Source organism: Bufo bufo, chromosome 6, assembly GCF_905171765.1.
Source record: "Bufo bufo chromosome 6, aBufBuf1.1, whole genome shotgun sequence".
In the NCBI taxonomy this organism is placed as follows: Eukaryota; Metazoa; Chordata; class Amphibia; order Anura; family Bufonidae; genus Bufo; species Bufo bufo.
In genome coordinates, this window is record NC_053394.1 from 401,959,054 (window position 1) to 401,976,368 (window position 17,315).

Below are 17,315 nucleotides of genomic sequence, written 5' to 3' on the forward strand. Positions count from 1 at the left end.
ATGTCCCATTTGAAGCCCCCCTGATGCACCCCTAGAGTAAAAACTGCATTAAAGCGACCCCATCTAAGAAACGACACCCCTCAAGGTATTCAAAACTGATTTTTACAGACGTCGTTAACCCTTTAGGTGTTCCACAAGAGTTATTGGCAAATGGAGATGAAATTTCAGAATTTCTATTTCTGGTAACCTTGCCTCGCAAAAATGTAATATAGATAAACCAAAAATCATATGTACACTAAAAATAGTCCCAACAAAACTGCCACCTTATCCCGTAGTTTCCAAAATGGGGTCACTTTTATGGAGTTTCTACTCTAGGGGTGCATCAGGGGGGCTTCAAATGGGACATGGTGTAAATAAACCAGTCTAGCAAAATCTGCCTTCCAAAAACCACACGGCGCACCTTTCCCTCTACGCCCTACTGTGTGCCCGTACAGTAGTTTATGGCCACATATGGGGTGTTTCTGCAAACTACAGAATCGGGGCAATAAATATAGCATTTTGTTTGGCTGTTAACCCTTGATTTGTTACTGGAAAAAATGGATTAAACTGAAAAATGTGCCCAAAAATTCAAAATCTCAAATTTCATCCCCATTTGCCAATAACTCTTGTGCAACACCTAAAGAGTTAACAAAGTTCGTAAAATCAGTTTTGAATACCTTGAGGGGTGTAGTTTCTTAGATGGGGTCACTTTTATGGAGTTTCTACTCTAGGGGTGCCTTACAAAAACCATACGGCGCACCTCTCCCTCTACGCCCTACTGTGTGCCCGTACAGTAGTGTACTACCACATATGGGGTGTTTATGCAAACTACAGAATCGGGGGAATAAATATAGCATTTTGTTTGGCTGTTAACCCTTGCTTTGTTACTGGAAAAAATTTATTAAAATTTAAATTCTCAAATTTCATTCCCATTTGCCAATAACTCTTGTGCAACACCTAAAGGGTTAATGACGTTTGTAAATCTGTTTGAATACCTTGAGGGGTATAGTTTCTCGAATGGGGTGGTTTTGGGTGGTTTCTATTATGCAAGCCTCACAAAGTGACTTCAGACCTGAACTGGTCCCTAAAAATTGGGTTTCTGAAAAATTTTAAGATTTGCTTCTACACTTCTAAGCCTTGTAACATCTCCAAAATATAAAATATCATTACCAAAATGATCCAAACATGAAGTAGACATATGGGGAATATAAAGTGATAACTATTTTTGAAGTTATTACTATGTATTATAGAAGTAGAGAAATTGAAACTTGGAAATTTGCAATTTTTGAAAAAAAAATGGTAAATTTAATATATTTTTTTATATATAGTTAATTTTTTTTTTTTTCACTTCATTTTAGCAGTGTCATGAAGTACAATATGTGATGAAAAACAATCTCAGAATGGCCTGGATAAGTCAAAGCATTTTAAAGTTATCACCACTTTAAAAATAGCCCTGGTCCTTAAGGTGAAATAAGGCTGTGTCATAAAGGAGTTAAGTATTTAGTTGGTGAGGCATGAGGAGATCCAGGAGAGAGACAAATCTGTAATGCCAAAGGGATGAAAGACTTGTTGATGAGCGCCTGGATGGAGGAGCACAGAATAAAACACATCAAGTATCGTCAGCAGTCAAAGATTTCATCTGCAGCATAATTGTTATGGCTTCTAATCAGTCATAAAACAGAAAATTACAGTAAAGGGGTTATGTGAGACTAAATCAGACCCCCAGACATGGCCAACGAGCGGTGGTGATGATACCCTCCTGGTCTCCACTGCTGGATTCGGTATGTTTGGTTCCTCTGTGCTGACATCAACATCCTCCAACGAGGGGACATCTGACTGCTGCAGCCAATCAGAGGCCACAGCGGTGACCTGCTCCCCTCCTGTGTGACGTACTTCTCCTCTCGCTCTAATATTGGAATCACTTCCATGTATCATCATTACCTTCACGCAGAGAAAGCTTCATTCCAACAACTGCTTCTTAGGTCGGTATTTTTTTTGTCAGTCCGTGTACTTGAGTAACTTGACCTAACGACACCTTCAGCTGATCTGGCTCCAGTCCAAATAGACACCTTTTATCAGGTCCCACACTTGATGCCTATGTCATGGTTAATCACCTGTGTCCCTTAGGATAAAGTATTAGTCTGGATCGGCGTTGGTCACTTACTGTACCCCGGAGCTTCACGTGTTGTGCCGGTGATCAGCGCATGCGTGGATTTGGGAACTCGCTGGAGTTGATGGTCACATCGCCAGAACACAGAGTCTCTCCCAGGATGAAAACAAGTCTTCTGCGCATCCGCTGATGTGTAATCCGGGATATAAGCGGGAGGTGGAAGAGGAAAAAAACAAAAGGGCCATAAACTCCGGAGTTATGATGTACGATATATCTCCTGGTGTCACGGATGTAGTAGGGGAGAACACCAAAAGACAATCAAGAAGGAAGGGGAAAGACACTAGGCCTCACCGCTAGGGAAGGAAAAGGGTCACCACCTATAAAACCCTGCTCCTGGCCCTAACTCCTATCCATATGGGCACCGCTCGATGGTAGAGATACCCATACACAGGAACCTAGAAAACCCTGGTGACCCTCAGATGCCCTAAAGATAATGACTGGGCAGAGACCACCTGTTCCTTCCCTGGTGAAGGAACTAGCGTGTCACTGAGGCCTAGTAAACAACCGGGGGGGAAGGGGGGGGAATACAAAACACGACAGGCGGAACACTTAACTTCAGGGGATGAAGGATGAACAGGACTCCAACACGAACCACACTCCAGCTCTTCCAAGACCAAATGAAGCTATCCCAAGCAAGGAGTAATGGGAAAAGTCAGACTAAATAGGGTGTGGTAGAGGTCACATGATCCACACCTAAACAGGAGGTGTGGACATACCAGCAACACACAGACAAAGTGAAACCAAAAGATTCTGTCAGATTACTAATGCATAGATAATCTTTCAGACCTTCTGGGACCTGTCACAGATGTGACACCTGGAGAATGAATAGCAGATGAGCACACACAGCTCTGCTACACACACATCCCAGGACTGGATTACATGGCTGTATACACATTGCACACATATAGCCCTGATAAAAGAACATTACCGTGTTCTGCTAAATGCACACTAAAAAGACGCAGCTGTATTACATGTACATCACACACACATACAGCACAACTACATTCACTTCACACAACAGGGACAGCACTGCTACATACACCCAGTTCACTGAGCATATTAAGGCACCACCTGGTCATGTGACCCTTTAACTCCTCCCACACAGGATCACATGGTCATGACATCATCACAGGTCTTTACCCTACCTCAGCAACACAGTCTTCAGCCTGACTCCTCCCACACAGGATCACATGGTCATGACATCACCGCAGGTCCTTTAGCCCACTACTCTTTTCCAGCTCTGGTGGAGGTATGTGTACATTTACCTTCCCTGTCTGTCAGGATTAGTCCTCGTTCACACAGTCAGTATTTGGTTAATGATTTTTATTGGGGTAATGCCTAGAATGTATGGGCTCCCCTGAGGTTTAGGCCATGTGACTGTGAGGTAGGTGCAGCATTCAGTAGAGGGTTGTGATTTTGGGGCTTGGAGTGGAGCCTGCACCTAGATATGGTGGAATGGAGAGATCTGACCAAACATTGAGTGTGAACCAGGCCTTACTGGGGCTGAGGGATCATTAACCCCTTATTCACACAGGTATTTAACCCCTAATGAGCAGAGCGGCTTTCACAGTCCTGTCAGGCACAGATGTGATAGAGCTTTCTATGTGTTTCCTGGATCTTGTGAGGTTCACACTGGTGTTTGTGTTCCTGGTGAGGAGGAGGCCGCCCCGGGAGGGAGGGTTATGTTCCTGGTGAGGAGGAGGCCGCCCCGGGAGGGAGGGTTATGTTCCTGGTGAGGAGGAGGCCGCCCCGGGAGGGAGGGTTATGTTCCTGGTGAGAAGGAGGCCGCCCCGGGAGGGAGGGTTATGTGCCTGGTGAGGAAGAGGCCGCCCTGGGAGGGAGGGTTATGTTCCTGGTGAGGAGGAGGCCGCCCCGGGAGGGAGGGTTATGTTCCTGGTGAGGAGGAGGCCGCCCCGGGAGGGAGGATTATGATCCTGGTGAGGAGGAGGCCGCCCCGGAAGGGAGGGTTATGTTCCTGGTGAGGAGGAGGCCGCCCCGGGAGGGAGGGTTATGTTCCTGGTGAGGAGGAGGCCGCCCCGGGAGGGAGGGTTATGTTCCTGGTGAGGAGGAGGTCGCCCCGGGAGGGAGGCTTATGCTCATGGTGAGGAGGAGGTCGCCCCGGGAGGGAGGGTTATGTTCCTGGTGAGGAGGAGGTCGCCCCGGGAGGGAGGGTTATGTTCCTGGTGAGGAAGAGGCCGCCCCGGGAGGGAGGGTTATGTTCCTGGTGAGGAGGAGGCCGCCCCGGGAGGGAGGGTTATGTTCCTGGTGAGGAGGAGGCCACCCCGGGAGGAAGGGTTATGTTCCTGGTGAGGAGGAGGTCGCCCCGGGAGGGAGGGTTATGTTCCTGGTGAGAAGGAGGCCGCCCCGGGAGGGAGGGTTATGTGCCTGGTGAGGAGGAGGCCGCCCCGGGAGGGAGGGTTATGTTCCTGGTGAGGAGGAGGCCGCCCCGGGAGGGGGGATTATGTTCCTGGTGAGGAGGAGGCCGCCCCGGAAGGGAGGGTTATGTTCCTGGTGAGGAGGAGGCCGCCCCGGGAGGGAGGGTTATGTTCCTGGTGAGGAGGAGGCCGCCCCGGGAGGGAGGGTTATGTTCCTGGTGAGGAGGAGGTCGCCCCGGGAGGGAGGCTTATGTTCATGGTGAGGAGGAGGCCGCCCCGGGAGGGGAGGTTTATGTTCCTAGAGATGAATGTGGTACAAAACATGAACACTTTGTATTATACTGTGTGCAGCTGATGTCACACATGTATTATTTACTGTAAATCTTCATTGAAGAGGTTGTACAAGATATTTAAAAGGTGTTTTCTGGGAGTCAATTCTTCAGGATAAGTCACCAGTATCAGGTCAGAGGGGTCCGACTCCGGGCAACTGTTTGAAGAGTATGCAGTCCTCCAGTGAGTGGTGCATCCTCCTCACAACACCGTCCATTGTATGGTGGCTGTGCTTGGTATTGCAGCTCAGGCCTATTCAGTTAAATAGGCCTGAGCTGCACCTAGGCCGTGATCATAGTGCCATGAGCTCTTCAAACAACTGATCGGTGGAGTTCGCGGAAGTAAAACCCCCACCGATCAGATATTGGTGACCTATCCTGAGGACAGGTCATCAACATTCTACTCCTGGGAAAAAAATTTTTTAAGAATCCCAGAAAAAACTTTAAGAATCCCTGCACGTCACTGCCGCAGAGAATGGAAAGGCATTGGAGAAAGAAGTGACAGCCAATGGAAGGGGGGGGGGGGGCCCTTCCATTGGCTGTCACTTCTTTCTCCAATGCCTTTCCATTCTCTGTGGCAGTGACGTGCTGTATAATCATCTGGAGGTCGTTTTGAATAACCCCCCTGTTGAGTATGGACCCCTTAATTGTTTTACATTTACCACTGTTTGTGGGACTTTATTTGTACTGGATTTGGGGAAAGAAACTGGAGAGCACACAGGCTTGTTCAGTGATAGAAATCTTCCCTGATAAAAAAAAATATATATCAGTAGACTGCACAGACTGTAAACCCAAGATCAGGCAGGAACTCATCTCATAAGTTATTATGGAGGAGCAGCGTTCAGTACGGAAACACAGCCGCCATACATAGCGAGATTCTCGGCCCAAACATCCTCGTGTGAAACTGGCCTTGAAACATTGCAAAGTCAGGATGGGTAAAACGTCCTATAAGCCAGTCACTGGATAAGACCGATCATCACTTCGGTCAGTGATTGGCTGAGCCAGGCATTTTTAACCATTTCCTATGTGTTGAATCGGGACAAGGAAATGGTGAGCAGCAGAGCCCACAGCAGTGTCGGAATGGCATCGGTGGTGACTTAGTAATAAATTCATTAGTAAAATGAGTATTGATTATTTTTTATTAACCCATCCTGGAAAGTTGTTCTTATAATTAATTGTAATAATTAAATTAATTATCAATTGAGGTCAGGTCAGACACGGTCTGTGTTTACCGAACTGAGCTCGATTGTATGAATCAGCCCTTACACTGTTTGAAGAAACTCAGTGGGACACATTTAGGCTAGGTCTACACAACGACATATGTCGCGCAACAATTTTTATAATTGTAGTCTATGGTGTCGCACTGCGACATGTAACATGCTGCGACGCGACAGTCGCAGAAAAATCCATCTTGAATGGGTTTTTTGCGACTGTCGTATCGCAGTCGCAGCATGTCGCATGTCGCAGTGCGACACCATAGACTACAATTATAAAAATTGTTGTGCGACAAAATGGTGGGCGACAAATGTCGTCGTGTAGACCTAGCCTTATCAAGAACGCCTTTTTTAGATGGAAAATAAATAGTCGTATTTGCAACGCTAGTCTTCAATTTGCGCCTCTTTATTATCCCTTAATAAATCAGGCTTTTCTTTTTTTGGTTTAAATCTGACATCTAGTGGTTGTTGAAAAGATCGGTTCCTATTCACTAAGACTGGTCTATTTCGTATGCGCATGAAAATGTGAGCTGAAATTAGGCGCACGTCTCCATGAAAGTAGGCAAAATGTAGTACAATGCACCACTCGAAACAGAGGCAGAAAGGTAAGCCAGCCCTGGAGTGGAGTAGAAATTAGACTGTTTTTACGCCTAAATCAGGCGCACCTACATACGGAGTTACAGTAAATTTGTCAGAAAATAATCGCAAAAGTTTTAACATTTCTGAATTAATCTTAGAACTCAAAACAGACACAAATGCCTCCAGAACAGGTGCAAAATCAGTTGGTAAATGAGACTTCTAAAATAAGACAGTCAGAAGCAGGCTTTTTACTCATGAAAACAGGCGCAGACACTATAGTAAATGTGCCCCAATGTGGCTCAGGCTGGGTGATAAATCTGGAGAACCCTTTAGACCAGTGTTCCTGAACTCCAGTCCTCAGGGCCCACCTGCCGGTCATGTTTTCAGATTTTCCTTAGTATTGAGCAGGTGATATAATTAGTGTCCATGCATCAGGACTAGAGTTGAGCGAACACCTGGATGTTCGGGTTCGAGAAGTTCTGCCGAACTTCCCGGAAATGTTCGGGTTCGGGATCCGAACCCGACCCGAACTTCGTCCCGAACCCGAACCCCATTGAAGTCAATGGGGACCCGAACTTTTCGGCACTAAAAAGGCTGTAAAACAGCCCAGGAAAGAGCTAGAGGGCTGCAAAAGGCAGCAACATGTAGGTAAATCCCCTGCAAACAAATGTGGATAGGGAAATGAATTAAAATAAATAAAAATTAACCAATATCAATTGGAGAGAGGTCCCATAGCAGAGAATCTGGCTTCACGTCAGCAGAGAATCAGTCTCTTCATGCCATAGCAGAGAATCTGGCTTCACGTCACCCACCACTGTAACAGTCCATTGTCATATATTTAGGCCCCGGCACCCAGGCAGAGGAGAGAGGTCCCGTAACAGAGAATCTGGCTTCATGTCAGCAGAGAATCAGTCTGCATGTCCTAGCAGAGAATCAGGCTTTACGTCACCCACCACTGGAACAGGCCACTGTCAGATATTTTTAGGCCCCGGCACCCAGGCAGAGGAGAGAGGTCCCATAACAGAGATTCAGGCTTCATGTCAGCAGAGAATCAGTCTACATGTCATAGCAGAGAATCAGGCTTCACGTCACCCACCACTGGAACAGGCCACTGTCACATATTTAGGCCCAGGCACCCAGGCAGAGGAGAGAGGTCCCATAACAGAGATTCAGGCGAAATGTCAGCAGAGAATCAGTCTTCATGTCATAGCAGAGAATCAGGCTTCACGTCACCCACCACTGGAACAGTCCATTGTCACATATTTAGGCCCCGGCACCCAGGCAGAGGAGAGAGGTCCCATAACAGAGATTCAGGCTTCATGTCAGCAGAGAATCAGTCTTCATGTCATAGCAGAGAATCAGGCTTCATGTCACCCACCACTGGAACAGGCCACTGTCAGATATTTTTAGGCCCTGGCACCCAGACAGAGGAGAGGTTCATTCAACTTTGGGTTGCCCCGCAATATAATAGTAAAATGAAAATAAAAATAGGATTGAATGAGGAAGTGCCCTGGAGTACAATAATTTATTGTTAAGGGGAGGTAGTTAATGTCTAATCTGCACAAGGGATGGACAGGTCCTGTGGGATCCATGCCTGGTTCATTTTTATGAACGTCAGCTTGTCCACATTGGCTGTAGACAGGCGGCTGCGTTTGTCTGTAATGACGCCCCCTGCCGTGCTGAATACACGTTCAGACAAAACGCTGGCCGCCGGGCAGGCCAGCACCTCCAAGGCATAAAAGGCTAGCTCTGGCCACGTGGACAATTGTCACGGAACCATGAACCAGACGTACAACAAGAGATAAGTGAAAATAAGAAGGCTTTATTGAAAATAAAGCTGTAAAGCAAAAGTCCAAACGGATGGTGAAACCGAGCAGAGTCTTTGCGAAGCCAGAGGTCAGGAACCAGAAGGGTAGTCAGACGAAGCCAGGATCAGGAACCAGCAGGGTAGTCAGACGAAGCCAGGATCAGGAACCAGCAGGGTAGTCAGACGAAGCCAGGATCAGGAACCAGAAGCAGCAGCAGTCTTAGAAGCATGTGAACACAAGAGGACCAAGCAAGGAACTGAAGCCACAGACCTCCTATATATATGAGCTAGGCATCCAGCTCCTCCCAGTGGGAAGGAGGAGCCGCAGGGTGGAAGGCTACAAGAAACCCAGAAACCAAGATGGCCGCCAGCACATGTCAAACGAAGGAGAACAGCAGGAAGGTAAGACCATGACAGTACCTCCCCCTCAAGGGCCCCTCCTCCGCGGAGCACAAAACGGTTTCTGAGGGAAGCGTGCGTGGAAGGCTCGGAGCAAGGCAGGAGCATGGACATCTGCGGAGGGAACCCAGGAACGCTCCTCTGGACCATAACCACACCAATGGACCAAAAACTGCAACCGACCGCGGACCAGGCGTGAGTCCAGGATATTGCTCACCTCATATTCCTCACGATTGCCCACTTGGACCGGACGAGGCCGAGGAACCGAGGAAGTGAAACGATTACACACCAGTGGCTTCAACAGGGAGACATGAAACACGTTGGAGATCCGCATGCCAGGAGGAAGCGCAAGGGCATAGGCTACCGGGTTTACCCTGCGAAGCACTCGGAAGGGACCAACAAAGCGAGGCGCCAGCTTGGGAGTGGGCACTCGAAGGTTGAGGTTGCGGGTGGACAACCATACATGGTCTCCGACCTGGTAGGAAGGAGCAGGCGCTCGTCTGCGATCAGCCTGGAGTCTCTGGCGCTGCGCAGAGACCTCAAGGGACCTCTGGATCTGTACCCAAGAAGCACGTAGGACGGAAAGGTGATCCTCCACAGCCGGAATATCCTGGGGAGAGAATACCTCCGGTAACACGGCAGGTTGGAACCCATAATTGAAATAGAAAAAAGAAAAAAGAGGGAGCGAGCACTCACAACATCTGTGTCATATGGAGATAATTTTTACTTGAACCAAGTGAGGTTGTAACAATAATATTAAAACATTTTCACAATAAAATACAATACACTTAAAATTACTATAGTATGGTACCAATTTGATTAACAACACTGTAGTCGGGGTGAAAAATTCTGTGGCTGCACTCCGTAACACTTGTAGAATAATGTCATATGTAAATGGGATGGATAAAACGTCTATGGGACACTTTTTGTCAGCTTGTCACCGATGTAAGCAAACACCGTATAAATAGTTCCTGCAGAAAGTTCCACTCCTATCAGGAAAATAGAGGCAAAGTCCCAGACTTTTTCAGTTCCTACCTGGTTCCTTATTGATATATCCCGTTATGTGGCGTCTCCTCGAGGCAAGCGGTGCCGGCCGTCTGAGCGTCCTCCGCCGCAAGTCTCAGGCGGGTGACGTCACAGTATCGCGGGATCCGGCAGGTAGGATTCTGAACAGCAATGTACGCTGAAAGCTGTGTCTGTATAGGCTTTGCTGGAAGTTTATTCGTGCATGGCCATGCAATCCGTAGGGGGAATCCGGTGTAATAGGTGGGCGCTTTTCCTTCTCCTTTACCAGACGCGTTTCGGGGCGTCTACACCACCTAATTTTCACGTCTAATATCAGGGAAGAAACTGAATTTTTGGATCTCTTAATAAAAAAGACAGGTGATCATTATTCTTGCAGTACATACCAAAAACCAACTGCGAAGAATGGTTTCATTCTTTTTGATAGTTGCCACCTACCCAGGTGGCTACTAAATGTTCCATTAGGCCAATTCCGGAGAATTAAGAGAAATTGTACTGAATCTGAAAAATTCGAGGAAGAGGCAGTTAGAATGAAATCGCAATTCCTGGATAAGAAATATCCAGTAATGGTTCTGGACGATTCCTTAAATAAGGTGAGAAAATTGGATAGGAAGTCCTTTTTCAAAGAAAAAACAACAACTGAGACAACTGAGGACCCCAAGAGTGAAATTAAAATAATCCTACCCTTTAGTAGTGATTACAAAAAGATAAAAAATATCATATTTAAACATTGGCATCATGTAGCGAGTGATAGAGTGATAGGCCCGTTACTACCAAATATACCAAAAATAATATATACAAAAGCCCCAAATTTAAAACTTAAAATAGCCCCGTCAGCAAAAGAAAAAGAAAAAGGACCCACAATTACCAATCTAGGATCCTATATGAATCTAAAAGGTTTCTATAAGTGCGGGAGATGTATGGGGTGCAGGATGAGCCTACTAGAAAGAAAAATTACCAGAGTAAACTCAGCACATAACTCCTTTGTTTGGGAAATTAATAATTGCCTCACTTGTAACTCATCTGGAGTTATCTATTTGATACAGTGTCCATGCAAGCGCCAATACATTGGCAGAACAAAAAGATTATTGAAAGTTAGAATAAGTGAACACGTATCAAATATCAAAAAGGGCTATCTGAAACACTCCCTCTCCAAACACTACGATGAAGTACATAACAGGGATCCATCGAAATTGTTTTTTGTGGCCCTGGAAAAAATCGATAGACATTGGAGAGGGGGTGATTATATTAGGAGGATGTCCAGAGCCGAATCAAAACATATTTATGAATTTGGTTGCCTATTACCAGCAGGCCTGAATTCGGACCTGGAGATCTTCGGTTTTTTATAGGATGCTGTTCCCCTCTCTGATGGGAGATCCCATGTTTAGCCTTCCTGGCTCTGGGGCCCCCCGTCCGGGAGGAGACCGGCATCCATGACTTCTGAACCTCACTTTCTACACTTATTTCATTGGCAGAAATTGTCTTACAAATCCCCCCCTATATATTTTGTATATTCTATATTCCTATGAATTTTATATTTTTGTATTTAATATATTTATGAATCAATGTCTCCAGATATATCAGCCGATACTTATTAGTGTATAGAGAAAGGGTTAGTATGTATGTAAGTATATTTATGATCTTAACAATTTTTATGTAGATTAAAATATTATAATTTTAATATTGTATCTTAAATCACCATTTTTTATTTTAAATACTGAGTCGGGTAGTCTACTAGAATATGTGAGTGGCATTTGCAACAAAAAACGCAATGGTTGCTGAAAAACCGCACGAATACCGCACACTTAAAACCGCAATGGCAGTTTTTGTTCTAAGATGATCCGGATTCCTGTTCCTGTTTTTGTGGATCACCATAGAGACTATAAAAGGTGGAGAATGATTGATGGCGCTTTGACCACTGAGGAAGGGGTGTAGACGCCCCGAAACGCGTCTGGTAAAGGAGAAGGAAAAGCGCCCACCTATTACACCGGATTCCCCCTACGGATTGCATGGCCATGCACGAATAAACTTCCAGCAAAGCCTATACAGACACAGCTTTCAGCGTACATTGCTGTTCAGAATCCTACCTGCCGGATCCCGCGATACTGTGACGTCACCCGCCTGAGACTTGCGGCGGAGGACGCTCAGACGGCCGGCACCGCTTGCCTCGAGGAGACGCCACATAACGGGATATATCAATAAGGAACCAGGTAGGAACTGAAAAAGTCTGGGACTTTGCCTCTATTTTCCTGATAGGAGTGGAACTTTCTGCAGGAACTATTTATACGGTGTTTGCTTACATCGGTGACAAGCTGACAAAAAGTGTCCCATAGACGTTTTATCCATCCCATTTACATATGACATTATTCTACAAGTGTCACGGAGTGCAGCCACAGAATTTTTCACCCCGACTACAGTGTTGTTAATCAAATTGGTACCATACTATAGTAATTTTAAGTGTATTGTATTTTATTGTGAAAATGTTTTAATATTATTGTTACAACCTCACTTGGTTCAAGTAAAAATTATCTCCATATGACACAGATGTTGTGAGTGCTCGCTCCCTCTTTTTTCTATTTCAAGTTTTATTACTTTGGGATCGGGCGCCCAATTTTGAGCTAGTAGCACCCATTATAGCTATTAGGTGTGAGCCACCCACCCACATATATACAATTACAATTCTCTGGAACCCATAATTGGCCATGAAGGGAGACGTCCCAGAGGAAGAGTTCACCGCCGTGTTCCTGGCAAACTCAGCCCAAGGCAGGAGGTCAACCCAATTGTCTTGGTGATCGGAGACATAGCAACGAAGGAATTGCTCCAAGGCCTGATTGGATCGTTCTGCGGCCCCATTGGACTGAGGGTGGTAGGCCGAGGAGAAGGAGAGATGAATCCCCAACTGGGAGCAAAAGGCGCGCCAGAACCTGGACACAAACTGACTCCCCCGATCTGACACAATCTCCTTGGGAAAACCGTGCAACCGGAAGACCTCCCTGGCAAAAATCGTGGCCAACTCTTGTGCAGAGGGTAACTTCTTGAGAGGAACACAGTGGCACATTTTGGAAAACCGATCCACAATCATGAGAATGACCGTATGGCATCGGGATGCAGGGAGGTCCACAATAAAATCCATCCCCAGGTGTGACCATGGGCACTCCCCGGTGGCTATGGGTTGCAGAAGGCCCAACGGAAGGTGCCGAGGGGACTTACTCTGGGCACAAACGGAGCATGCCGCTACATATGCGGCGATGTCGGAACGTAGGGAAGGCAACCAAAACAGACGTGAAACAGCCCAGGACAGCTGATTCTTTCCAGGATGCCCCGCGGTCTTGGAGTTATGGTAGGTTCGCAACAACCGAGTGCGCAACTCCTCAGGCACAAAACATCTGCCGTTGGGTCTCCCAGAGGGAGCACCAGATTGAGCCGCCAAAATCTGCTCACCCAGGGGAGAGGTCAGGCTGGTGCGAATGGCGGCCAGGATCTGATTCGGAGGTATGACCGAAGTTGGAATCGACTCCTCCCTGGACAGCTCGGAGTACTGCCGTGATAGGGCATCCGCCCTGATGTTCTTGGAACCGGGTAGGTAGGAGACCACGTAATTAAAACGTGACAAGAACAGAGCCCATCTGGCCTGACGTGGTGTCAATCTCTTGGCCTCAGAAAGGTAGGTCAGATTCTTGTTGTCCGTCAGGATGAGAACCGGAACCACCGAACCCTCGAGCAAGTGCCTCCATTCTTTAAGGGCCTGCACGATGGCCAATAACTCCCTGTCACCAATCTGATAGTTGCACTCCGCGGAAGACAGTTTCCGGGAGTAAAACCCACAGGGAAGCAGAGGACCCTCTGGTGTTCTACGCTGAGACAGAAGGGCGCCTACTCCCGTCTCAGACGCGTCCACCTCGAGGACAAAGGGCAACCCAGGGTTGGGATGCGACAGAATCGGAGCCGACACAAAGGCGGACTTTAGGGCCTCAAAAGCTCGGATGGCCTCGAGCGGCCAGACCTGGGAATTACTGCCCTTCCTGGTCAGATCCGTGAGAGGCTTGGCCAGCATGGAAAAGTCCCTGATGAACTTCCGATATTAATTGGCGAAGCCCAAAAAGCGCTGCAGGGAACGAAGACCACTGGGCTGGGGCCACTGTAAGACAGCCGAAACCTTCTCAGGATCCATGGAGAACCCCTCAGCGGAAATGATGTAACCTAAGAAGGTTACCTGGGATCGGTGAAATTCGCATTTCTCAAGCTTACCGAACAGCTTGTTCTCTCGTAACCGTTGCAACACTCGTCTGACATCCAGAATGTGGGCCTCCATGGATTCAGAATATACCAAGATGTCATCCAAATAGACCACCACACACTGCTGCAACAGGTCACGGAAAACATCGTTGATGAATTCCTGAAAGACTGCGGGCGCATTGCACAACCCAAAGGGCATAACCAAGGATTCATAATGACCGGTCCTGGTGTTAAACGCGGTCTTCCACTCATCGCCCGCCTTGATCCTTACCAGGTTATATGCCGCCCTCAGGTCGAGTTTGGTAAAGACCGTGGCCCCTTTAAGGCGATCGAACAGCTCGGAAATCAAGGGTATCGGGTAAGCGTTCTTGATCGTGATGCGATTGAGACCCCTGTAATCGATGCAAGGCCTCAACTCACCGCCCTTCTTTTTCACAAAGAAAAATCCAGCCCCTGCCGGGGACGAAGATTTGCGAATGTGTCCGCGTGAAAGCGCCTCCCTCACGTACTCTTCCATGGCCTCATTCTCCGCTACCGACAGTGGATAGACTTTGCCACGAGGAGGAACGGCACCAGATTGTAACTCTATGGCACAATCGTATGGGCGGTGCGGAGGTAGGGCAACCGCGCGCACCTTATCGAATACATCCCGGTACTCCTCGTATTCAGGAGGCAACAGAGAGTCCGAGGAAGTACACAGCAACTTGACAGACCCATGGATGCAACTAGCCCCACACTGCGGTGACCACGAGAGGATCTCGACCGATCTCCAATCGAAAGTCGGATTATGCTTCTGGAGCCAGGGGTACCCCAAGACCACCGAGTAGTGTGGAGACGAAATAACCTGGAGGCAGACCGACTCTCTGTGAACGGCACCAATGGCTATCCCCACTGGAAGGGTCTCATGAGTCACGTGTGGCGGCAGAAGGGGTCTGCCGTCTATCGCCTCAAGAGCCAGTGGGGAACCTCGAGCCTGCAGAGGAATGGAATTGGCGGCAGCGAACACACTATCAATGAACAAACCACCAGCACCAGAGTCCACCAACGCCTGGGTCGTCACCGAGCCCCCGACCCAGGAGAGGACAACAGTGATCAGTGGTTTGTCAACACGGGAAACCGGGGACGAGGAGACTCCACCCAAGATCTGCCCCCGACAGGATCTCAGGTACGAGCGTTTTCCCGGACGGTTCGGACATGCCAACCGAAAATGCCCACCGAGACCACAGTACATGCATCGGCCCTCGCGTCTCCAGAGTGCCCTCTCCCCCTCGGACAGGCGAGCAAACCCCAGCTGCATGGGTTCACCCCCAGACAAGTCATCCCCAGGAGGCGTGGGAGGAGAGGGAGGCACGGGTGGGACAGCAAACGTAGGCACCAATCTGTTAGAAGACCTCCGCAGGTTCTCCTTAAAGGAAGGTCTCTCCCAGAGTCTGGTGTCAATCAAAATCAGGAAAGAAATAAGAGACTCGAGCTCAACTGGTAGGTCCTTAGCTGCAACCTCATCCTTCAAGGCATCCGAGCAGGGCCGGCTCCAGGTTCATGTGGGCCCTTGGGCGATAAATCCCAGTGGGCCCCCATGAGGCATTTTTTTACATTGACATGTCCCCCTGTGGCTCCTACACGGTATAATGACCCCCAGTGGCCCCTATACAGTATAATGACTATTAGTGGCCCTTCACACAGTATAATGACTACTAGTGGCCCTTCACACAGTATAATGAACCCCCAATCCCCCCCCCACTGTATAATGACCACCTGTGGCCCTGCATTCAGAATAATAACCCCCAGTCGCCCCCATTTAGAATAATGACGCCCAGTAGCCCCCACACTGGGGGAACACTGTATGGAGGGGGCTCTGGGGGTGATTATACTGAATGTAGGGTCATTGGTGATCATTATACTAAATGGGGGACACTGGGGGTCATTATACTATGTAAAGGGCCCTCACAGTATAATGACCCCACAGTGACCCTCCATTCAGAATAATGACCCCCAGTCGCCCCCACACTGGGGGTTATACTGTATGGAGGGGGCACAAGGGGTTATTATATTTAATGGGGGCTCTGGTGGTCATTATGCTAAATGGAGGGTCAATGGGGATCATTATACTAAATGGGGGGGCACTGGGAGTCATTATACTGTGTAAGGGGCCCTCACAGTGTGATGAATGACCCCCCAGTGGCCCCCTCACATACCTATCATTGCAGGGGAGCTGGTGGTCCTGTCATTCACTAACCGCAGCTCCCTGCGCTCCTTCTCTACGGCGGCCCGCTGCAGAAGTGGGCCAGGCCTGGAGGAGAGAAGGAGATGTGCAGTGATGTAGCTAGAACTGACTGGGCCCCACAGCAAAATTTAGTACGCCCCCCTCCCCCCCAATGTGTGTTCACATTACGTTTTTCCTATCGGTTTGATGTATACAAATGTGCAGCACTCCACGTTTTTGTATCCTGCAGAGTCAAGTAAAAAATGCCTACGTCAACGTATATGTTTTTTTACCATGAAACTGTAGGGTGAACGGACGCCACTGTACGGCATCAGTCTGAGGCATCTGTTAACGCATATATTTTTGGTATACATTAAATGGATGGAAAAAATAGGATGTGAACCCAGCCCTAGTGTCAGAATAAGGCTACTTTCACACTTGCGGCAGAGAGATCCGGCAAGCAGTTCCGTCGCCGGAACTGCCTGCCGGATCAGGCAAAATGTATGCCAACTGATGGCATTAGTAAGACTGATCAGGATCCTGATCAGTCTTAAAAATGCCTGATCAGTCGAAAAAATGCATTGAAATGCCGGATCCGTCTTTCCGGTGTCATCCGGCAAAAACGGATCTGGCATTTATTTTTTCACCTTTTTTCAGTCTGCGCATGCACATACCGGAAGGATGAATCCGGCATTCCGGTATTCTGAATGCCGGATCCGGCACTAATACATTCCTATGGGAAAAAATGCCGGATCCGGCATTCAGGCAAGTCTTCAGTTTTTTTAGCCGGAGATAAAACCGTAGCATGCTACGGTTTTCTCTTTTGCCTGATCAGTCAAAACGACTGAACTGAAGACATCCTGATGCAAACTGAACGGATTAATCTCCATTCAGAATGCATGGGGACATACCTGATCAGTTCTTTTCCGGTATAGAGCCCCTGTGACGGAACTCTATGCCGGAAAAGAACAACGCAAGTGTGAAAGTACCCTAAGCACCAG

The 17,315-nt window shown here is 47.9% G+C and overlaps 1 protein-coding gene across 1 annotated transcript in view; it reads left to right on the forward strand.

Annotated features, from left to right (window-relative positions):
• The first annotated feature begins 4,718 nt into the window (after nucleotides 1-4,718).
• Nucleotides 4,719-17,315, forward strand: part of LOC121004463 (gastrula zinc finger protein XlCGF26.1-like) — a 33,045-nt gene continuing 20,448 nt past the window's right edge. The window contains exon 1 of the mRNA XM_040436694.1: nucleotides 4,719-4,742. Coding sequence (XP_040292628.1) covers nucleotides 4,734-4,742 — 9 coding nt within the window. The 5' untranslated portion in view covers nucleotides 4,719-4,733. The remainder of the gene's footprint in view (nucleotides 4,743-17,315) is intronic.